Raw genomic sequence first — 24,307 nt, forward strand, 5'->3', positions numbered from 1 at the left:
TCTCTACTTTTATTTATTTTTTAAAAACTAACTTAAGCCTAGCTTTCTTATCTTTTTAAAAATAATTAATATAATATATTTATCTGGCTGCACTGGGTCTTTGTTGTGGCATGTGGGATCTAGTTCCCTGACCAAGGATAGAACCAGGGCCCCCTGCACTGGGAATGTGAAATCTTAGCCCCTGGACCACCAGGAAGTCCCAGGAGTCTATGCTTTTCACCAGAAGATTCAGGTGGTCTGAATACCACACATTAAAAAATGACCACAGATCTGTGTTGTCCAATATAGTAGCCATGAGCTGCATGTACCATTGAGTACCTGAGATGTAGCTAACACAAACTGAGATGTGCTGTAAGTACAAAGCACACACTGGATTTTGAAGAAAAATATATTAAAATATTTTGAAAAATATATTAAAATATATGAAATGTCTTATTAAAAATGAAAGATATATTAGAATATATTAAAATATGGAAAAAGTGATGAAAAATATATTAAAGTTTATTGAAATTTGAAATTTATGAAAAAATATATTAAAAACAAAGCTTAAATATATTAAAAAATTTGGATTTTTTTATATTCATTACATGTTGAAATGAAATTTTACTGCTATATTGGGTTAAATAAACTGGGTTAAATAAAATGCATTATTAAAATCAGTTTTCTTTGTTTTTTACTTTTTAAAAGCGGTTGCTAGAAAATTTTAAACTATATATGTGGCTCACATTATATTTCTATTAGATAGCACTTCATGGTGACCTTTGAAATGGGAGTGAGGGAGGCCCCTAAAGCCACCTGTAAAACACTGGACGTTTGTCCTGGGAAGAGGTCAGAGGTCCAGGGCTTTCATCAGATTCTCAAGCTGGTTAATTTTGTAATCAAAGCCAGGGATCACTAGTTAGACACTCTGCTGGTGACCACAGAGCAACAAGAAAGCGCTCCATTTTTGTTGGTTTTGTTTCTGTTCTATAAAAATCTCAGTATTCTGGATTCGGATCTAGGAATGCCTTGGTAAGCCTTCCGAAGTAGCAATTAATTCTACCTCTGTTTTGCAGATAAGGAAACTGAGGTTCAGAGAAGTGAAGTAACCTGCCTAAAATCACACAGCTGGTTAATGCTAGGTTTGGGGCTCATGTCACCTCTATCCGACTCCAGTGATCTCTGCTCACACAAAGTATGCAGCTTTTTAAGGATAGTTTGTGATTTCTGGCTGACAGTGTAAGCTGATCATTTGCTATGACTTTTCTCTAAGGAGAGCATATGTTTACTGTGGCAGTCCTCATTTGTGTCTTCAGTCCTGGCATAATTATTGATAGCAGCTTTATCACTTTTCAAATTGCCCTGGTTTGGACTTTATACGGTAAGCCAGTCTTTCAGCCATGGATCTGGAGGCAGCTATAAACTGAGGCTCTTACTGTTCATTTTCTCAGATAGTAAGCGCTGCTGTTTTATGTGAGGAGGGGGAGGCTTCCGCAGCAAGGTGTTTCTGAGGTTCTGAGTTTCTCATGCTTGATAGAGTCCACATGGGGTCTCACTGGTAAGATGGCTTATTATGTCGACCAAGCAAACAAAGAATAAATCACAGTGATCCTTGAGACTGACCAAATTGCCCAAATGGCATTCTGTTATCTCACTGGCACCTATCTTCTCAAAGCTGTGGAATCTTCTCAGATTCCAGACCTCCAGCTACATGACCATCCCCTCAGAATTTTTCATTGGTGGGGTGTAAGAAGGACTCTGTCAGAAAGGGAGGATGCTGGTCCTCCTTAAGAGCCAGTCACCCTCTTTTTCCTCTAATAAATTTCCCTTTTCTTGCCTGACTGCCTGGGTCGCTCTCTTTTTCTCTGTACTCGCCTTAAAATGCTGTGCTGATATCCTATGGACTTGGGTACCTGGTTATTGATCCACCCCCTCCCACATCAGTTTCAGTTGGGAGCAGACAGAAGAGGAAGAAAAATTGGGGGAGAAAAAGACAGGGAGATAAGAAAAGGAGGCAGATAATGATATACCTCAAGGAATCTAGGGTGTTAGCTGAGGAGAAATGGAGAAACTGGGGCTAGAACCAGGACTGCTGAGGCAAGGATGCTATCTCTTGAGTTTTATAGCACTGGGGATAGGAGATGTCATTTAAAATGACCTTCATAGATAAAAACTTGGGGACATCCCTTGAAACCTTTTCCACTCCAGGTAAGTTTCCAGTTAGTAGGACTGGAATGCAAAACTAGGAAGTCAGGAAACACCTGGAGTTGGAGTAACAGGCAAATTTCATCTTGGAGTACAGAATGAAGCAGGGCAAAGGCTAATAGAGTTCTGCCAAGAGAACATACTGGTCATAGCAAACACCCTCTTCCAACAACACAGGAGAAGACTCTACACATGGACATCACCAGATGGTCAACACCGAAATCATATTGATTATATTCTTTGCAGCCAAAGATGGAGAAGCTCTATACAGTCAGCAAAAACAAGTCACAGTCTGAGCTGACTGTGGCTCAGATCATGAACTCCTTATTGCCAAATTCAGACTTAAATTGAAGAAAGTAGGGAAAACCACTAGACCGTTCAGGTATGACCTAAATCAAATCCCTTATGATTATACAGTGGAAGTGAGAAATAGATTTCAGGGGCTAGATCTGATAGACAGAGTGCCTGATGAACTATGGATGGAGCTTAGTGACACTGTACAGGAGACAGGGATCAAGACCATCCCCATGGAAAAGAAATGCAAAAAAGCAAAATGGCTGTCTGAGGAGATCTTACAAATAGCTGTGAAAAAAAGAGAAGCAAAAAGCAAAGGAGAAAAGGAAAGATATACTCATTTGAATGCAGAGTTCCAAAGAATAGCAAGGAGAGATAAGAAAGCCTTCCTCGGCAATCAATGAGAAGAAATAGAGGAAAACAACAGAATGGGAAAGACTAGGGATCTCTTCAAGAAAATTAGAGATACCAAGGGAACATTTCATGCAAAGCTGGGCTCGATAAAGGACAGAAATGGTATGGACCTAACAGAAGCAGAAGATATTAAGAAAGGTGGCAAGAAAACACAGGATAACTGTACAAAAAAGACCTTCACGACCCAGATAATCATGATGGTGTGATCATTCACACTCACCTAGAGCCGGACATCCTGGAATGTGAAGTCAGGTGGGCCTTAGGAAGCATCACTATGAACAAAGCTAGTGGAGGTGATGGAATTCCAGTTGAGCTATTTCAAATTCTAAAAGATGATGCTGTGAAAGTGCTGCACTCAATATGTCAGCAAATTTGGAAAACTCAGCAGTGGCCACAGGACTGGAAAAGGTCAGTTTTCATTCCAATCCCAAAGAAAGGTAATGCCAAAGAATGCTCAAACTACTGCACAATTGCACTCATCTCACACGCTAGTAAAGTAATGCTCAAAATTCTCCAAGCCAGGCTTCAGCAATATGTGAACCGTAAATTTCCAGATGTTCGAACTGGTTTCAGAAAAGGCAGAGGAACCAGAGATCAAATTGCCAACATCCGCTGGATCATCGAAAAAGCAAGAGAGCTCCAGAAAAACATCTATTTCTGCTTTATTGACTATGCCAAAGCCTTTGACTGTGTGGATCACAATAAACTGTGGAAAATCCTGAAAGAGATGGGAATACCAGACCACCTGACCTGCCTCTTGAGAAACCTATGTGCAGGTCAGGAAGCAACAGTTAGAACTGGACATGGAACAACAGACTGGTTCCAAATAGGAAAATGAGTACATCAAGGCTGTATATTGTCACCCTGCTTACTTAACTTTTATGCAGAGTACATCATGAGAAACGCTGGGCTGGAGGAAGCACAAGCTGGAATCAAGGTTGCCAGGAGAAATATCAATAACCTCAGATATGCAGATGACACCACCCTTATGGCAGAAAGTGAAGAGGAACTAAAGAGTCTCTTGATGAAAGTGAAAGTGGAGAGTGAAAAAGTTGGCTTAAAGCTCAACATTCAGAAAACTAAGATCATGGCACCTGGTCTCATCACTTCATGGCAAATAGATGGGGAAACAGTGGAAACAGTGGCTTACTTTATTTTGGGGGGCTCCAAAATCACTGCAGATGGTGATTGCAGCCATGAAATTAAAAGACACTTACTCCTTGGAAGGAAAGTTATGACCAACCTAGACAGCATATTCAGAGAAGAGTACTCGAGTATTCTTGCCTGGAAAATCCCATGGACAGAGGAGCCTGGTGGGCTGTAGTCCATGGGGTCGCTATGAGTCGGACACGACTGAGCAACTTCACTTCCACTTCTCATTTTCATGTATTGGAGAAGGAAATGGCAACCCAGTTCAGTGTTCTTGCCTGGAGAATCCAGGGATGGGGGAGCCTGGTGGGCTGCCGTCTATGGGGTCCCACAGAGTCGGACACGACTGAAGCGACTTTGCAGCAGCAGCAGCAGACACCATATTGAAGAGCAGACATTACTTTGTGAACAAAGGTTCATCTAGTCAAGACTATGGTTTTTCCAGTAGTCATGTATGGATGTGAGAGTTGGACTATAAAGAAAGCTGAGCACAGAAGAATTGATGCTTTTGAACTGTGGTGTTGGAAAAGACTCTTGAGAGTCCATTGGACTGCAAGGAGATCCAACCAGTCCATCCTAAAGGAGATCAGTCCTGGGTGTTCATTGGAGGGACTGACGTTGAAGCTGAAGCTCCAATACTTTGGCCATCTGATGCGGAGAGCTGACTCATTGGAAAAGACCCTGATGCTGGCAAAGATTGGGGGCAGGAGAAGAAGGGGACGACAGAGGATGAGATAGTTGCATGGCATCACTGACACAATGGACATGGGTTTGGGTGGACTCCGGGAGTTGGTGATGGACAGGCAGGCCTGGTGTGCTGTGGTTCATGGGGTCGCAAAGAGTCAGACACGACTGAGCGACTGAACTGAACTTGGGATCTTCTGGTGTTTAGTGTGTGGTTACATCATCATAGGAGCTACTCTCTTATTTTGGCAGCTGTTTCATAATGATGGTGAGGAACATCCCACTGACATTGTCCAAGAGCAAGAAATCAGTTCAGGCATTTATGGGGTGGGTTAATTGTGCCAGAACTGACACACACAACTTTATTTCCCTCCTCCATACCTGGTCTAATGCCTGGCCTGACCAATGAGTCTCACACTTTCCCACTCAGTTTGCCAAACCCAATTAAAGGAAATAAAAAGCTCAGCAGAGAGAGCTGGTTGCATTTGTGAGACTGTGGCTCAGGTTAAGACACTTGAACCTCAGTTCATTCACATGTAAAATAGGAATGACAATAGCTACCTTGCCTCCCTCCCAGGCTTCTGATGTAAGCTGGTAAATGTGAATAAAAATGGAAACAATAAAGGAGTTTTTTTAATAACAAGAAAGAGAAGCGAAGTTCTAGGTTATTTAAAATGGGATAAACGTAAGTACTGTGTTTACTTTTTATATGCACTCTTGGATGCTTTTTTTCCTGAGGAACCAGTCTATCCCTGTCACTGGTCCCCGTTTGTCTGTGCACTCCCTACTGTGGGGGCCCACACAGGTGCACCTCCAGGGAATTCCTTGGCAGGCCAGTGGTTAAGACGCCAAGCTCTCACTGCCAAGGATTTGGGGTTGGGGAACTAAGATTCCACAGGCAAAAAGAAAAAGGTACACTTCCGGAGGGAGTCTGGCTGCATTCTCAAGGGGGTGCTGCGAGGGTAACCACCTCCACTGTGGGAAAAGGCTATGGGGCTGTGGAAAGGAGCCCGACACAGCAGGATGGGAATGTGCGTGCCTGGCCACCGAGGGTGCCCTGCAGCCTGTGAACCATCCTCACCGGGAGGGATCAAAAGCCCGCTGCAGGTGACTCATGGCGTGGGGCTGCCAAGCCAACTCTGTTTTCCTTGCAGGTCTGGACCCTGCGGGCCCTTTATTCAACGGGAGACCTCCAGAGGACAGATTAGATCCCAGAGACGCACAATTCGTTGACGTCATCCATTCTGACACAGACGGTAACATTCCTGTCCTTGTGGGTCAGTGACCATCCCCACCCCCACAAACTCCCAAAGAGCCTCTCCCTGTGGGGATGCTGCTTGCAGAGGTGGATCAGGTTCCTCCAGATTCCTTCTTTACCTAAGGGGCAGACTTCCAAATCCACAGGAAGATTGAAGGGAAGTGGTTTTATGCAGGCATCTAGGACCTCCTGAAAGAGTGGGGGTGCCCTTCTCATCATCTCTTATTTGTAAAGTGATCGTCTTGACCCATCAGTGAGAGGCTGGTTTGCACACCATGGACAAATGTTTCCATAAGTGCAACTCAGTTTGGATCATGATTTTCTGTGTTTTTGTTTGTTCTTTCTCATTATTTCCTTAAGTTGAAAGATTAAGTTAAGCATTGTGTGTCTCCACACAGAATATTTCCTAAAAAAAAATATATATATATATATTTTTTGGCTGCTCCGGGTCTTAGTTGTGGCATGTGGGATTATTTCCTAAAAAAAAAATTATATATATATATCTGGGTGCTCCGGGTTTGGTTGTGGCATGTGGGATCTAGTTCTCTGACCAGGGAGTGAACCTGGGCCCCCTGCACTGGAAGTGCAGTCTTAGCCATTGAACCACCAGGGAAGTCCCCACACAGAGCATTTGTGAACTGTCTATACCTCTCCAGCTCTCTGTAGATCTTCTGGCTATTTCTGTCTTTCACGGTGTTGATTTCATTTCTGATACTGGGTACACAACGTGGCGGTTGGGCTGATGTTAAAGATGGGTCTTTATATTCAGATGTCTGGGAGGAGAGCTGGAGTAGGCACTTAGGGAGAGCTGAGGGGACAGAATGACAGAGTGTTCATTCAGTAGTACATCCCCTTTGTGATACAACCACCTGAAAAACCCTTGACTGGCTATCATGGGCACTCTGGGGTGGTACTGTGTGCCTTAGAATAAATGTCTCTGTGAAATAGCTTGTTTTACTATGTAGTGTGTGAAGTGTTATCCATTTGGATGCAGTACCTCAATGACATTTCAATTCTGGAGGGTGCAGAGTAATTTATTTTTTGTTCTTGGAAAGAAAGTAAAAGAGGAAAAAGTATGTTTTGCAGTCAGGCAGAGGTGGACTCAAACCCCAGGTTTTGTTCTTTCTGGTGATGTCATGTTTGTTCCGTAAGCCTCTGAGCCCCAGAATCTTCATCTGTAACTTACTTCAAATGAACTTACCAATGGTTACTCTTCAGACATTGCAAATATTAGAATAAAATGGTATAAAACCCTTAGTATCACACCCACGGATACATGTAGTGTCTCAATACATAATAGTGGGCTTCCCAGGTGGCGCTAGTGGTAAAGAACGCCTGGCAATGCAGGAGACATAAGAGATGAGGGTTGGATCCCTGGGTTGGGAAAGTCTCCTGGAGGAGGGCATGGCAACCCACTCGTCTTCCCCGGAGAATGCCCATGGACAGAGGAGCCAGGCGGGCTCTAGTCCATAGGGTTGCAAAGAGTTAGACATGACTGAGCATGCAAGATTATTATTGCAATGATACATTATACATGTGTGTATACATATATATATATATACATTCATATATATAATCTTTTAATCAAGGATTTTTGATTACTTTGGAGATACAAGGTTAAACAGAATAAGCAATTATTAAATCTATCTATAATTTTCTAGGTCTCCATTTTCTAGAAGAGTTTCCAACCTTTTAAGCACCCTAGATCCCCCAATTGTAAGGGTTTCTCCTACCAAGTGAAGGTTTCCTGTTTCTTATTCATTAAACACTTACACAAAAGCAATTAGAGGCTCAGGAAGCACCCAGCAATAAGAGTGTTCCAGCCAAATATAAACATGAGACTTATCATTTTATCAGCGAGGCAGTGAATGAGGGCCAAAACTCTCATTTTCAGAAATATCAGACATAAATTCTATTGCCAGCTTCCTACTGTCTTACTGGAAATCCCTGCTTTCTAGCTATGTGGTTGCTGTGCTGCGGTTAGTCACTCAGTTGTGTCTGACTCTGTGATCCCCTGGACTGTAGCCAGCCAGGCTCCTTTGTCCATGGGGATTCTCCAGGCAAGAATACTGGAGTGGGTTAACTATCTGGCTAACTTTGGACAAAATATTTAAATGCGTATAATGACAACAATAGCAGCAATGACAAGAATAAGACAATCCCTGCCTATATCATTACAGGCAAATAAGCTCTGAGATGGGAAGAGTTCAAAGCAGTATGAAAGCACAGTATATTCTCTTTTAGCACTGGGCTACGAGAAACCATTAGGAAACATAGACTTCTACCCAAATGGAGGATTGGATCAACCTGGTTGCCCCCAAACAATATTTGGAGGTAAGTACAGATCTTTATATTGTGCAAAACAGTGGTTTTTAAAGGGTGTATTTTAAAAATCTGATTATCATTCTATGTGGGTTGTTTTTTTTTTAATATTTATTTATTTATTTGGCTGCTTCAGGTCTTGCTTCATGTGGGATCTTTCTTCGTGGCACTTGGACTTTCTTTTCTTGCTGCGAAGCTCGGCTGTCTACTGAGGCACTCCAGTTCTGGAGCACGCAGGCTCAGTACTTGTAGCACACAGGCCCGGCTGCCCCATGGCATGTGGGAATATTAGTTTCCCCACCAGGGATCGAACCCTCATCCCCTGCATTGCAAGGTGGATTCTTAACTACTGGACAGACCACCAGGGAAACCCCAATGTGAAATTGTTTTGTTTTTTTTTTAAGATTTATGTATTTATTTTTTGGCTGTGGTAGGTCTTCACTGCTGCACTCAGGCTTTCTCTAGTTGCAGTGCATGGGACTTCTCATTGCAGTGGCTTCTCTTGTTGCAGAGCCCTCGGGCTTCAGTAGTTGCCATGTGTAGGTTCAGTAGCTGCGGCTCATGGGCTCTAGAGCTCAGGCTCAGTAGTTGTGGAGCAAGGCTTAGTTGTTCTGTTGCATGTGGAATCTTCCTGGACCAGGAATTGGACCCGTGTCCCTTGGATTGCAAGGTGGATGCTCAACCACTGGACCACCAGGGAAGCCCTGTGGAATTGTTATTAATTGAAAACAAATTTTCTGAGATGTTAGAGGTGGTCCAACTATGAATTTTAAATAAAACATTGCTACTTAAATATACTACTTTAAAAAAGCATAACCATATGATTAAAAACTATTATGAATTATTTCTCTCTCTTGAAAAGGTATGTTTTTGACTTAGACAGTCCATATTTGACAATCTCTCCTAGAGGAATAATGGGAAATGCAGTAAAAAATTGGAGTGCAAAGATGTTCAACACAGAATTATTTATAATAGTTTTTAGAAATAATCTAAATCTCCAACATAGGAAAATTATTAAATAGCATGGCGCACCCTAAGCAAAGGGATATAATTCTTAAAAAACATGTTGTTAGTTTAATGAAAATATTTCCAATATGAAATATTTACAAAGTGAAAAAGAGACAAAATTAAACAGCATAATCTTAGTTTGTTTTTTAAGTGTATATTTGGACATGTGTAAGTATAGAAAAAAAAGACTAAACATTAAATGCTCCAAATAATTATTAGTGATTTCTGGATATTGGATTTCTAGGTGATTTTTAGGTCATAATTTCCTATTATGTTATATTTTCTGAATGAAGATATGTTAGTTTTACAATGAGAAAAAACTCACAAAATAGGTAGTTAGAGGACAACATTAAAGTGTGATGAGGGTACAGAATTTAAAAAAAAACTCTAAGTGCTCTGAATCTGTATTGCACAATTGTTAGATAAAACTAAACAATCATGGAAATAATTCTAGAAAAAAAAATGATCTTGGTACCAAAATAATAGCTGTATATGGTCCCATGGAAATGCTGTAGCATTTGAAAACGATCCAGATGAAATGGTGTAAGTAGGGCAACCATATTGTACTATAAATAGTGTCTGTTCAATTATACCATAAATGGTATGTGTTCAAATCCTGTCCCGTGTGCTGTAGTGTAACAACATCCATGAACAGCCAAAGATAATGTGCTTTGCTTCTAAAGGACATCCTCCATGGTGCTATTAACTTCATTGTTTCTGCAAGTGGAGGTTCCAGGAATGATAATTAAATGTTGATTTGTCCGATTTTACTCCAGCCAGCTTGGCTGCATGCTTCTCTCTTTTGCCCAGTTTATTTCTTTTTGTCCTTCACTAATTCCTGCTATGGACATATGTGGACTCTGGAGGAAGAAGAAACATTGATCTGACTCCAGCACCCGTGCCTCTTCAACTACTGGCTCATAATTACAACTCTTCTCTTGATGTGGTTCACTGTCTGTTATTTAAAAATTCTTCTCTGAGTACTCATCTTTGGGACCCAGTTCCCACTTCTACATGACTTCACCATCTGACCTATCGACCTGCTGACAAACCTCTCTGTGCTCTAGTCCTTCCTCAGCTCCAACTCTTCTGTGCTTCATCACCCTCCTCTCAGCATCGCACCACATGGCACCCACCAAGCATTAACCTGCATTTGTCTGTCACCTCTTCTTGCCCATTTATGGCTTTCAGTGCCACATCCTATTGTTCAGCTCCTCTCACTTCACCTTTCACCTTTGTAGCAGAACTGGAGCCCCTGCCACTTATCTGCTGTCATGAGTGCCCTGTGCGCCCCCAGGCCCTTAGGTCTCTGCCATGTGAGCCCCTGTCTTTGCTTGGGCACATTCTAGAGAAGTCATGGATTCTTCTTGATCGGATACAAGGCCCAGGCAAACTCGCTCACTTCTCCATGGCCCTCAAGACCCTCAGAAATGCCAGAAAAGCCTCGTGCTTATCTCCTGCTGACTCCCTTATGATCATTCCTTGTGCTTCTATTCCAGATACCTCCCAAGCTGTAAACCCTCACCTCTCAGAGCTGAGCTAGGTTTGACTTTTGTACCGTGATCAAGGTCCCACCTGTAGGAGCCTTTTTATCTATCTTACCCTTGGATCACAAAGTTGGTCTTTACATCCGTTTCTCCATCCAACCCTGGGGGGAAGCACCCTCCATGCTTTTTCACAGCTACCTCCTCTCTTTGCCCTCCTTGGGGTCTTTCTCTACCAGTTTCTCCGCAATGCCTTCTTTCTCTAATATCTTTACTGGTTTAAATGTGCTTCTTTCTGCTAAAAACCTCCAAGGGATCTCTGACTACCCTGACATTTCAGGGACAAAGGAAGGACAAAGTCAAATCCTTGAGCATCTCTGAGTCTCAGTGTCCTGCCAGGTAAAATGGGGATAATCATGCCTCTCTTGTCACTTACTGTTTGTCAGCATAAACCTTGATCTATTGGGTTTTGTAAGGATTAAACTGAATTAAGTACACTGGAGCTATTAGCACAGTGCCTGGTGTGTAAGAGACATAATCAATTATGTGGATGAACAATATGCAAGGGACTTCCCTCGTGGTCCAGTGTCTGGGACTCTGCACTCTCAATGTTGGGGGCCGGGATTCAATCCCTGGTTGGGGAGCTGGATCCCACATGCCCCAACTAAAGATCCCATGTGCCACAGCTAAGACTTGGTGCAGCCAAATAAATTTTACAAAGAACAAAAAATAATATGCGATGCACTGTTTACTACTAAATGCTACAACTATTCTTTGATTATTCCTTATACAACCAAGGAATGCAGTACTTCAAGTGTGACCACCAGAGGTCCGTGTACCTGTACCTGTCTTCCTTGAAAAAGAACTGCGCCATCACCGCGTATCCCTGTGACTCCTACCGGGATTATAGGAACGGCAAGTGTGTCAACTGTGGCGTATCACAGATGGAGCCCTGTCCCGTTCTGGGTAAGTCCAGCCAGCAGTTTCCCACTCTGATTAACAAAGAGCTAATTTCTGGTAGAATCTCAGCACCATTTTAACCGTCTAAAAACGGGCCTGAATATCCTGTGTTCCATCTAACGATGGGCCTGAATATCCTGTGTCTTAATTTCCTTAGCTTTTTCTAGCCAATAGTTCTGTGAAGTACTCTGGAGTCTCCTGATACTAAAGAATGTTAGAAAAGCAATCTATGTAGGATTTCATCCAGAACGGAGTGCCACCTCCCTGGATGCTTTATTCTAGCAAGAAAAAGGAGGTTCCACAAGAGTTTCACCTTAGGCAGTCTACTCCCGTGGGGTTAGGAACACCCTTCTCCAGGCATACAACCTCTCTGTTAGGGGAGGGTCTTACAGGGTGACCCCTTCTAACAAGTCATATCCATTAATGTTCCCACGTCACACTCCGGTGTTCTCTGTATGTACACAAACACAGGGTGAGCTGGAGTAATAACCATGGAGGCTATTTGGATATTTGCTAAGCGTTAGTGGAAATATCGGAGAAGGCAATGGCACCCCACTCCAGTACTCTTGCCTGGAAAATCCCATGAACGGAGGAGCCTGGTAGGCTACAGTCCATGGGGTCGCTAAGAGTCAGACACGACTGAGCGACTTCACTTTCACTTTTCACTTTCATGCATTGGAGAAGGAAATGGCAACCCACTCCAGTGTTCTTGCCTGGAGAATCCCAGGGACGGGGGAGCCTGGTGGGCTGCCGTCTCTGGGGTCGCACAGAGTCGGACACGACTGAAGTGACTTAGCAGCAGCAGCAGCAGCAGTGGAAATATTCCAGGTGGTGATGACTTCGAAACTAAATGGTCGTGACAATTTTCTAATTGTCCCCAAAGGAAAAACTCAAGTTAACATCAGGTTAGGCTATAGACAAGGGGTTCTCAACCTTGACTGTATATTTGAATATGGAACTTTTAAAAAACACTGATTCCTGGGTCCCAGAATGCGGAGGCCACTCTCTAAGCAGTGGGAAAAGGGGAGAGAGAGGCCCCAGTGCCAGCCCTTAGCCTCATTCCTGCTGGCACAGTCACAAACAAGGATGTTCTCTTGCCTCTCGACATAGTCACATGGCCATTCCAAGTTCTGTGCAGTTTAGGGGCCCAATTATAGTTATTCAAGAAAGCACGCTGTTTTGCAAAAGTGATGCTGCTCTAGGTATAAATCTGAATCTGTTTTAAATAATCTAGAAAATGAAGGTATTACTGAAAAATACCAGTGCTGTTTTTAGTCTAGGACTTCCCTGGTGGCTCAGTCGGTAAAGAATCTGCCTGCAAAGTGGGAGACCTGGGCTCGATCCCTGGGTTGGGAAGATTTCCTGGAGAAGGGCATGGCAACCCACTCCAGTATTCTTGCCTGGAGAATTCCATGGAGAGAGGAGCCTGGTGGACTATAGTCCCTGGGGTCACAAAGAGTCGGACATGACTGAGAGACTAAGCACAGCACATTTTTAGTTTTCAGTGTGTGTCACTCCCCACACCCCTGCTCCTGAGAACCAGGGCTGGGTGATGTGATGTCAGTAGAAAGAGGGGAAAAGTCACTGGAAGGTCCTTTTACAAGCCCCAGCTCTTAGGGCTAGGGTTGTGAAAAAAGTAAGGGGGCTGCTGGGGAGGGGCATGCCCTGCAGGTCCTCACCATGGGGGTGGGTACGAGGGTGATTGTCTCAGCATTGGTGGTGGCAGTCAAACCCGCTGTTCAGTCTCCCCAACTGCTTTTATGTTCATAGAACACATGTTGACATTACATTCTTCTGACTTGTTTTATAGGCTATTATGCTGATAACTGGAAAGACTATTTAAGGGAGGGGGATCCTCCTATGATTAAAGCATTCTTTGACACAGCTGAGGAGAAACCCTTCTGCAGTGAGTGGTGAATGTGCTTGTTTGCTGTTGCCCGACTCTTTTATTTTTGGAATGTCTGAATCTCAGCTTCCTGGTTACTTCTTGGCACATGAAGGCCATGGTGAAGCATGGACTTTGGAGCTGGAAGGACCTAGGTTGAATCTTGACTCTACCACACAACAGCTGTATGACAAAGACATTTAACCTCTCTGAGGCTCAAAGTTCTGCTTGGTAAAATGGGGACAATCATGCCTACCTTCTGGGTTAAAAGAATTAAAATCTCAACAAGCCATAGTGGTTAGCTCCACTGGATGGCCATTCTAATTACTAAGATCTTCCAGAAAATTTGCTTGAGACATGAGGTTATGACTAGGAAAAGTCAGCTGTCAGCCACATCTATAGGCCAATTCCAGCTCCAAAGTAGCCACAGTGACCTTCTAAAGACATCGAGAGGTTGGGTATTCAAGATGGAAGCTAAATAGGCCAGCAGATGATTAGATGCCCTAGGAAGCAAGTAGGAATTTCCCTGGGTAGATGTACATCTTACAATCTTATCTCCCTTTTCACTTTCCCTGGGAGTCTCCCTTATAAAGCGGGTTGCACATCACTAGGTTTCCCTCCTCTTTTGGAGCATGTGTAGCAGCTCAGGGTTTGGTATCTGCCTGATCCAAATGGGACAAGTTCCTGAGTAATAACAGGCCATGAAACAGCAACTCCATGGCTGACGTTATTCCCTTGTAGGACTGTCATCTCCCTGAGCCTCTTTGCCCTTCTCTGAAAGTCTGACCCAGAGATAGTAAATTTGACTATCATGGTGGGATCCCCATCTTTCCAGATCATTCTTGACCTTGGGGTAGGTAGGAAGAAAGAGTAGGTAGGAAGAAAAGTTCTCTGGACATATTATGTGCCCTCGTTCATTCAGTAGGAATTAATGGGTATCAATTGGAGACGGAAATGGCAACCCACTCCAGTATTCTTGCCTGAAGAATCCCATGGACAGCTGTCAGGCTACAGTCCATGGGGTCACACAGGGTTGGACACAACTGAAGCGACTTAGCAAGCAAGCAAGCAATGGGTATCAATAGGTATTTCTGCTGGGATTACAAAGGAATCATTATCCCTTCCCAGTTATTGTTGTAGCATTAAAATATTTTAGCTTTTTTTTTTTTTAACCCCATAAGACATCACACAGGCAATATTTGCATGGATATACACATTCATTTACCACTTTTTTGATTATCATTTTTCTTGTATTTTGTAAATACAGTAAAGTGTGCTGACTAATGAGGGGAGAATACCAGAGCATGATAAGAACTCTGAGAGAGACCTGACTTAGTCTGAGCATCAGTGAAGGCCTCCTCGAGGAAGTGCATTAAGTCAAAACCTGAAGGATAAATTGGCAAAGGGGAAAAAGCCCAGACACAGGAGAGAGCGTGGCAGTGCAGGTGGCATTATGGCATGACTGGGCAGAGATGACGGAGGCTGGGTAGGCTGGTGGACATGACCCAGACTGCTAAGGCCTTGTCAGCTGGTGAGGGTCTCCACATGGCCTATTTAGTTTATTCTGAAGCTGGCAGAAATTGTGGTGAATCATTCATACTTGGCAGTAGGCCATGAGACTTCAGTCAGTAACGTGGGAACACTGATCCGAGAGTGGTGCCTGAACATGGCAACTGGATACCATTGAGTTCTGCCATCACTCAGGCCATCTTTACCAAAGAGAATAGAGAGAAATATTGGAAAATTCTGCCCTGAATCTTTGCAGAAAAACTAGAGAGGAAGGGAAAAAGAGACCTAGTTATTAGGTAGGTCAGGTTTTCAGGAACTGAACATTCAGGAAAGCATTTGGGAATATTTCTCTCACACCATGCTTTCTCCCTGTTTTGAAGTATATCATTACTTTGTGGATATTATAACCTGGAATAAGAATGTAAGAAGAGGATCCATTACAATCAAGTTGAAAGACAAAGCTGGAAACACGACAGAATCCAAAATCAATCAGTAAGTTGGGCTAGGATTATTTGCAATTTGCTACTTTCTTTTTTGTTCAGGGAAGTTAAATTCCAAATATAGCAACTTTTAATCATAGAACTGTACGTGGCTTTGTCCTGTGAAAGATATAAAGGGAATATGTTGCTTTGTGGCTCTTGATCTTTCAGACTTTTTAAAAATGGAACTGGTGCAGAAATTTTCTTTCTTTCTCCCTCCCTTCCCTCCTTTCCTCCCTCTCCTCCTTCCTTCCCTTTTTTCCCCCTCCAAATTCTTTCCCCATTTAGTTTGTTATATAATATTGAGCAGAGTTCTCTGTGCTATACAGTAGGTCCTTGTTGGTTATCCATTTTATTTTCTAAATAACTTTATTTATTTATTGTCTGTGCTGGGTCTTCACTGCTCTGCGCAGGTGAGTAGGAGCTACTCTCTAGCTGCGGTGTGCAAGCTTCTCATTGCGGTGGCTTCTCTTGTTGTGGAGCACAGGTGCTAGGCATGTTGGCTTAGAGCTTAGTTGCCCCACAGCACGTGAAATTTTCCCCGACCAGGGATTGAACCCGTGTCCCTTGCATTGGCAGGTGGATTCTTATCCATTGTACCACCAGGGAATTCCTGGTTATCCATTTTAAATATAGCAGTGTGTACATGTCAATCCCAAACTCCCTAACTATCCCTTCCTCTCATTCCTCTCCACTGGTGACCATCAGTTTGTTCTTTAAGTCTGTGAATCTGTTTTGTAAATAACTTCGTTTGTATCATTTCTTTTTTATCATACCAGATTTCTCTTTCTCTGTCTTACTTTACTCAGTATGACAGTCTCTAGGTTTGCTTAAACATTTAATTGCAAATGTCATCCCTGCTCACTGTAAACGATTTAAGGCAGTAAGGAAATATGTGACATACAAGTCCAAACCCCTGCCACATCCCAACCATCCCATGCCCAAAGGTACCCATTCACACACATACATTTCTATTCTTTTCTGAGCTCATAATATACATATATACACAAACATATATATGTATGTCTCTGACACTCAGAAAATGTATTTTGCAATAGAAAATTGGAAAAATCCTAAAAGTCCAATGATGGGGAAATTGTTAAATATTTCCATATAATAAAACAGTATTCAAGTATTGAAGTTATTTATGAAACATTAAATGAAACGCTTATAATGCACTAAGTGGAAAAAATAAAGTTATATTTTATAAAATCATATACAGTATACAACTAGCACAACAATGTCAAAATAATGAAAAAGAAGCAAGTCAAAATAAGTTAGATTGCCCCTTGGGTGGAAGCGATATGAGTTCTTTCTAAAGCTTCTCTTTCCTTTTCAGTTTTCTGTGCTGTTGTACATATATAGTTTTAAAAGAACTAATAATTTTTTCTTCTATTACTTCTATAAACAAGAAAAAAGGGGGGAAATCCCCAAACCTTTTAATTTAAGCAAAAGCATTTGAGACTCATTTCATTCATTTACTCAGGAGATGTTTCCTGGGTCCTTTTATCTTCTGGACGCTTGTCTTGTCTCTTGGCCTCATTCATAGAGGACCATGTAGAAGGTCATCTGAAACTGGCGATCATCTTATGGGCTGGCTCACTGTGCAGATAAATAGGGAAGGTGTGGGGGTTCTGTTTGGCCATACCATGTGGCTTATGGGGGTCTTAGTTTCTTAACCAGGGATTGAATTCGAACCCTCAGCAGTGAAAGTGCAGAATCCTAACCACTGGACCTCCAGGGAATTCCCTGTAAATGACTTTTTCAAATGCATCCTTGGAACATAATAATAACAGCCTTTGTTTATTGAATCAAGCACATTACAGACAGTGGTTAATGTAGCTCTCACTAAAACCCTGTGAGGTGGTATTACTATCCCTATTTTTATATATGAGGAAACTGAGGCTCAGGGAGGGCAAGGGATGTGGCCAATTTCACACTCTTTTCAGCATCAAGATCCCCCAGTCCATATTTTCAGGGAGGGAACTGCTAGGGGCCCAATCTTGAGAAACCAGTCTCAGGTACTTTATAGGCTTCAATGAGAAAGGTGGGCAGAGCCCTCATCTGGAGAGTCTAAGAAACAGCAGGGAGACTGCAGTTCTATGAGGAGCAAAACTTGGTTACATATTTGCTTTACATGTCTTGGAAATTTGAATTTTATATAGTAAATTTCTCCCAAGTAGGAATGCCTATGGAGAAGGAAATGGCAACCCACTCCAGTACTCTTGCCTGGAAAGTCCCATGGACGGAGGAGCCTGGTAGGCTGCAGTCCATGGGGTCACTAGGAGTCGGATGCGACTGAGCGACTTTACTTTCACTTTTCACTTTCACGCATTGGAGAAGGAAATGGCAACCCACTCCAGTGTTCTTACCTGGAGAATCCCAGGGACGGGGGAGCCTGGTGGGCTGCCGTCTCTGGGGTCGCACAGAGTCGGACACGACTGAAGCGACTTAGCAGCAGCAGCAGCAGCAGGAATTCCTAAATTTGGAGGCTCCTTTCTCTCTTTTATGAAGGCTTGTTTCTTGATTAAGATAGAGAGCTTAATATCTTTTTAAAGGCATGTTCAGTCATTTCTATTTTAGTTAGTTTGTGAAAAAGTCACCACCGATCAGAGAATATATGGGAAAAAAGTAAATAATTGTTCTATTTTGTGGTAAGATTATGGCTACTTTTCTTTCTTTTGCCAGGTAAACTTTAACATTTTAGTATTCAGTATCTTTACAATTTAAGAAAAGGAAAATAATATTAGGGTATGTACCTTGAGTTTTGGGGGCTTTCTGGGTAGCTCAAATGGTAAAGAATCTACCTGCAATGCAGGAGACATGGGTTCAGTCCCTGGGTTGGGGAGATAACTTGGAGAAGAGCATGGCAAACCCACTTCAGTATTCTTGCCTGGACAGTTCCATGGACAGAGGAGCCCGGTGGCCTCCAGTCCATGGGGTCATAGAGTCAGACATGACTGAGCGACTAACACACACACACACACACACACCGCTTGAGTTTATTCAGTCTTACCAGACAGTGGGGACATATGAAGTCACATTCAAGGATATTACTTGCCTGTTGATTCTACCTCTACACATGATTCAAATGTATTTCTTATTTTTTTAACCTTAAAAAATTCAGATATAATTCACATACCATAAAATTCACCTTTTTAAAGTTTGTAATTCACAGGGTTTTAGTATATTTACAAAACATGAAACCATCAATACCATCTAATTTCAGAGCATTTTTGTCATTTCAAAAAGAAACCCCATACTTGTCAGTAGTAATTCCTCATTCCTTCCTCCTGGCCATCTTCTGCCAACCACTAATCTGCTCTCTGTTTTTATAGATTTTTCTATTCTAGGCATGTCATATGAATGGAATCATACAATATGCGGTTTTTGTTTCGCTTTACGTGATATTTTTAAGATTCATCTATGTTGAAGCATTCATCAGTACTTCATTCCTTTTTATAGCTGAATAATATTCTGTTTTATGGATATTCCATATTTTATTTTGATCCACTGACCTCTGGCTCAGCAAGCTTCCACTGCACAGTCTGCTCACTCATACCACATTTTATTTACCCATTCACCAGTTGAATGATATTTGGGTTCTTTCTGCTTTTGGCTGTTATCAATAATGCTGCTATGAACATGTATGTACAGGTTTTTGTGTGGACATAGGTTTTCATTTTTCTTGGGTGTATACCTAGGAGTGGACTCTCTTGTTCATACAGAACTTTGTGTTTAACTTTTCGAGGAACTTCTACCAAACTGTTTTCAAAAAAGGATGCACCATGTTACGCTCCCTCCAGCAATATATGAGAGTTCCATTTCCTCCACATCCTTGCCAAGATTCTAATCGTCAGTCTTTTAAGACTTTTCTTTTAAATTATAATTAAGAAACCCATAAAATTTACCATCTTAATCATGTTTAAGTGTACAGTTTCTTATTAAACGTGTTTACATTGTTGTGAAACAGATCTCCAGAACTTTCACCTTGAAAAACTGAAACTATATATCCATTAAATAAAAATTTCCATTTCCGATAGCAATCACCATTGTACTATTTTTATGAATTTGATTGCTTTGGATACATTATGGGATTCCTGGTGGCTCAGTGGTAAAGAAGCCACCTGCCAGTGCAGGATATGCAGGTTTGATCCCTGCATCAGGAAGATTCCCTGGAGGAGGGCATGGCAACCCACTCCAATGTTCTTGCCTGAAGAATCCCATGCACAGAGGAGCCTGGTGGGCTACAGTCTATGGGGTCACCAAGAGTCAGACATGACTGAAGCGACTTAGCACGCAGCACATGAGTTGAATCATACAGTATTTGTCCTTTCGTGATTGGCTTTTTTCACCTAGCATTATGTCCTCAAGTTTTGTCCATGTTACAGCTTATGACCAGAATTTCCTTTCTTTTTAAGACTGAATAATATTCCAATGGGCTTCCCTGATAGCTCAGTTGGTAAAGAATCTGCCTGAAGTGCAGGAGACCCCGGTTCGATTCCTGGGTCAGGAAGATCCACTGGAGAAGGGATTTGCTATCCAGTCCAGTATTCTTGGGCTTCCCTTGTGGCTCAACTGGTAAAGAATCCGCCTGCAGTGAAGGAGACCTGGGTTTGATTCCTGGGTTGGGAAGGTCCCCTGCAGAAGGGAAAGACCACCCACTCCAGTATTCTGGCCTGGAGAATTCCATGGAGTGACTTTCACTTTCACTGTCAATATTTCATTGTATATATACATAACATTTGGAGAATGTTATGGCAACCCACTCCAGTATTCTTGCCTGGAAAATCCCATGGACAGAGGGGCCTGGTAGGCTACACTCCATGGGGTCGTGAAGAGTCAACCATGACTTCACTTTCACTTTACAGTTTCATGCATTGGAGCAGGAAATGGCAACCCACTCCAGTGTTCTTGCCTGGAGAATCCCAGGGACAGAGGAGCCTGGTGGGTTGCCGTCTATGGGGTTGCAAAGAGTCGGACATGACTGAAGCGACTTAGCAGCAGCAGCATACATCACATTTTGTTTATCCATTCATCCATGTCTGTCTTTTGTTACAGCCATTCTCATGGGCATTACATGATATCACATTGTGGTTTTGATTTGCAACTTCCTATTGACTTCCCTGGTGGCTCAGATGGTAAAGTGTCTGTCTACAATGCAGGAGACCCGGGTTCAATCCCCGGGTCGGGAAGATCCCCTGGAGAAGGAAATGGCAATCCACTCCAGGACTATTGCCTGGAAAATCCCATGGACAGAGGAACCTGGTAGGCTACAGTCCATGGGGTCCCAAAGAGTTGGACACGACTGAGTGACTTCACTTCACTCACTTAATGATTTAATAATGTTGAGTATCTTTCATGTGCTTGTGGGCCATTTGTATAGCTTTTTGGAGAAATGTCTGTTCAGATCCCTTACCCATTTTTCCTTTTGTTAGTCAGTTGTGTCTGACTCTTCGCAGCCCCGTGGACTGTAGCCCTCCAGGCTCCTCTGTCCTTAGAATTCTGCTTGCAAGAATACTGGAGTGGGCAATCATAAAAAGGAATGTATTTGAGTCAATTCTAATGAGGTGGATAAACCTAGAGCCTATTATACAGAGTGAAGTAAGTCAGAAAGAGAAAGATAAATATCGTATTCTAACGCATATATGCGGAATCTAGAAAAGTACTGAAGAATTTATTTACAGGGCAGCAATGGAGAAACAGACATAGAGAATACACTTATGGACATGGGGAGAGGGGAGGAGAGGGTGAGATGTATGGAGAGAGTAACATGGAAACTTACATTACCATATGTAAAATAGATAGCTAACGGGAATTTGTTGTATGTCTCAGGAAACTCAAACAGGGGCTCTGTATCAACCTGGAGGGGTGGGATGGGGAGGCAGATGGGAGGGAGGTTGAAAAGGGAGGGAATATATGTATACCTATGGCTGATTCATGTTGAGGTTTGACAGAAAACAACAAAATTCTGTAAAGCAGTTATCCTTCAATTAAAAAATAAAAAAATTAAAAAAAAAAAAAAAAAGAATACTGGAGTGAGTATCCATTCCCTTCTCCAGGGGATCTTCCCAATCCAGGGATCAAACCCGGGTCTCCTGCATTGCGGGCAGATTCTTTACTGTCTGAGCCACCATAGAAGCCCATTTTTCCTTTTAAACATACTTTATTTTTTAGAGCAATTTTAAGTACACAGCAAAACTGAGCAGAAAATACAGTGATTTCCCGTATTCTTTTTGCCCCCACATACGGGCAGCCTCCCTCAGAACCAAAGTCTGGCACCAGCATAGTGCATTTGTCACAACTGAAGAATCTACGCTGATAACTTATTCTTACCCAAAGTCCATAGTTTACATTAGAGTTCATCGTTGGTGTTGTACATTCTATGAGTTTTGTCAATTGTACGATGACATATGTCTGTCATTGTAGGATCACAGAATAGTTTCACTGCCCTAAAAATCTGTGCTCTGCCTACTCATCCCTCCTTTCCCCAGCCACTGGCAACCACTGACTTTTTTTTTTTTTTTTTTTACTGTTTCCATAGTTTTGCATTTTTCAGAATGTCAAATAATTAGAATCATACAGTAGGTAACCTTTTCAGATTAGCTTCTTTCACTTAGTAATAAGCATTTAGAGTTCCTCCTTTTTTTTTTTTTTGTATTACTTGACAGCTCATTTTCTTTTACCTTCATTTCCTTTTCTATTGTCTGATGTATCATGGGCTTCCCTGGTGGCTCAGTGGTAGAGAATTTGCCTGCAATGCAGGAGATTTGGTTTCTATCCCTGGGTCGCAAAGAATCCCCTGGAGAAGGGAATGGCAACCCACTCCAGTATTCTTTTCTAGGAAATCCCATGGCCAGAGGAGCCTGGCAGGCTATAGTCCATGGATGGCAAAGTGTCGTACATGACTTAGCAACTAAACAACAGCACCAATGACAAGCTGGTTTATCACATTTTATTTATCCATTCACCTACAAAAGACATCTTGGCAGCTTTTTAAAAATTAATTAATTTAAAAAAAGTTTTGGCCTCACTGAGAGGTTTGCAGGATCCCAGTTCCCTAGCCAGGGATTGAACCTGTGCCCTCAGCAATGAAAGCACACATAGCCCCAACCACTAGAACCCGGGGAATTCCATCTTGGCAGGTTTTTTTCCTCCAGGAAAGTCCCCGTCTTGGTAGTTTTGGATAAAGGTGTTAAAGATATTTGGGTGCAAAATTTTGTGTGCCTTACCCATTTTAAACTAGGCTAATTAGCTGTTTATTTTTGAGTTGCAAAGTTCTGTATATATTCTGGCTACAAGGCTTTTATAGTTTTATGTCTCACATTTAGGTCTCTGATCCCTTTGGAGTTTTTTTTTTTTTTTTTGAATATTTATTTTTGTGGCCACTCCCAATCTTAGCTGTGGCATGGTGGGACTTTCATTGTGGCATGCAGGATCTTTAGTTGTAGCATTTGAACTCTCAGTTGCAGCACATGGGATCTAGTTCCCTGACCAGAAATCAAACCCTGGTTCCTTGCATTAGGAGTGAGGAATCTTAGCCACCCGGCCACCAGGGAAGTTCTGTCATGTCTCTTTTTAAAATTCCTTTGTTAAGAAATTTTGCTTCTGCAGCTTTTCTTGGTTGTTATTCAGTCAGGTGAATATAAGTCTTCAATGTGTGGTGTTCCCTAAAGCACTGGAAAACAGACTTTTCCTCAAGACAATTTTCAGTTTGAAATAGCAAAATACTCTTAGGCTGCAGCATGAGGGTGATATTCTGGCTCTTCTTGAGAACATTATGGGAAGTCAGGCTGCTCTGGCCACTTTCGCTGCTTCCCTAGAACAGGAGCATTCAGTGGCGGACTTCCTTTGGCTCTCTTTCCTTTTACGGGACATTATTTTGGGGGTCTGTGCCTAAATGTTTTCCCATATCCCTTGGCAGTTTGAAATTCCACAGTGAAACCTTTGACTGAGGGTCACCCGCAAGTGCTTCCTTACCGGTGGCTTGAGTGCAGTACTTCTTGCATCACATTTTCTTCATGTAAGCACATATTTGTATGCTCTTTGACAATTCTGAGAAATCTTGGTAGGTTTTAACATTCTGATCTTTTGTATTTTTTCCTGTTTCTTTTGGCAGTCAGCATTTTGGATCCATCAGGGTCTGGTGCAGAGGGGACGGGCAGGTGGGCTGCCTGCCCCCTGTCTGCAGAGCAGAGGATGCCCGGGTTCTGCCCGGTGCACACGGTTCCCCTGGGATGATCGCTTCGGTGGTCCCAAACCCTCGCGTTCACTTCACTTCTACCGGCCTCCTCCCGCGGGGCCTCCTCACTCGCACCCAGGCCAGGCGGAGGAGCCTCCTGCCTGCAGCTGCCGCACAGATGCCGCGTGGATCAGGCGGCTGTGCCACCCCGCCGCCAGTACCTAGGGCACCCGCGCATCTTCCCGCCTGCATCCTTCTGCCTGCAGCTAGCGGTCATAAAGCCCGAAACCCGTGGCTTTCCCCGTTCCCTTTCAAATGCCTTTATCATTATTGTAATTATTTTACTATGTGCGGGAATTCTTTGAGGATCTGAGTAGAAGTAGATTGCTATAGAAGGGATTTGTGTTTGCGTCAGTCTAGTTCCTGGAGATAGCATCAATCTGGGATGGCTTTACTTTTTAAACCTGAGGTTTCTCGGACCAAGTACTTCGAAGT

At 42.6% G+C, this 24,307-nt stretch overlaps 1 protein-coding gene across 3 annotated transcripts in view; it reads left to right on the forward strand.

Moving 5' to 3' along the window:
- LIPH (lipase H) overlaps positions 1–24,307 on the forward strand; it is a 53,749-nt gene that overhangs the window by 20,731 nt on the left and 8,711 nt on the right. For 2 of the 3 annotated variants that reach the window (XM_006071084.4, XM_006071082.4), the window contains exons 4-8: positions 5,880–5,981; positions 8,228–8,317; positions 11,596–11,763; positions 13,568–13,663; positions 15,532–15,643. In XM_006071084.4, coding sequence (XP_006071146.3) covers positions 5,880–5,981; positions 8,228–8,317; positions 11,596–11,763; positions 13,568–13,663; positions 15,532–15,643 — 568 coding nt within the window. Of the gene's footprint in view, positions 1–5,879; positions 5,982–8,227; positions 8,318–11,595; positions 11,764–13,567; positions 13,664–15,531; positions 15,644–19,381; positions 19,548–24,307 lie in introns of those variants that run through there. The other variant, XM_044943935.2, reaches the window with a different exon arrangement.

Source organism: Bubalus bubalis, chromosome 1 (assembly GCF_019923935.1).
Source record: "Bubalus bubalis isolate 160015118507 breed Murrah chromosome 1, NDDB_SH_1, whole genome shotgun sequence".
NCBI classification, from domain to species: Eukaryota; Metazoa; Chordata; class Mammalia; order Artiodactyla; family Bovidae; genus Bubalus; species Bubalus bubalis.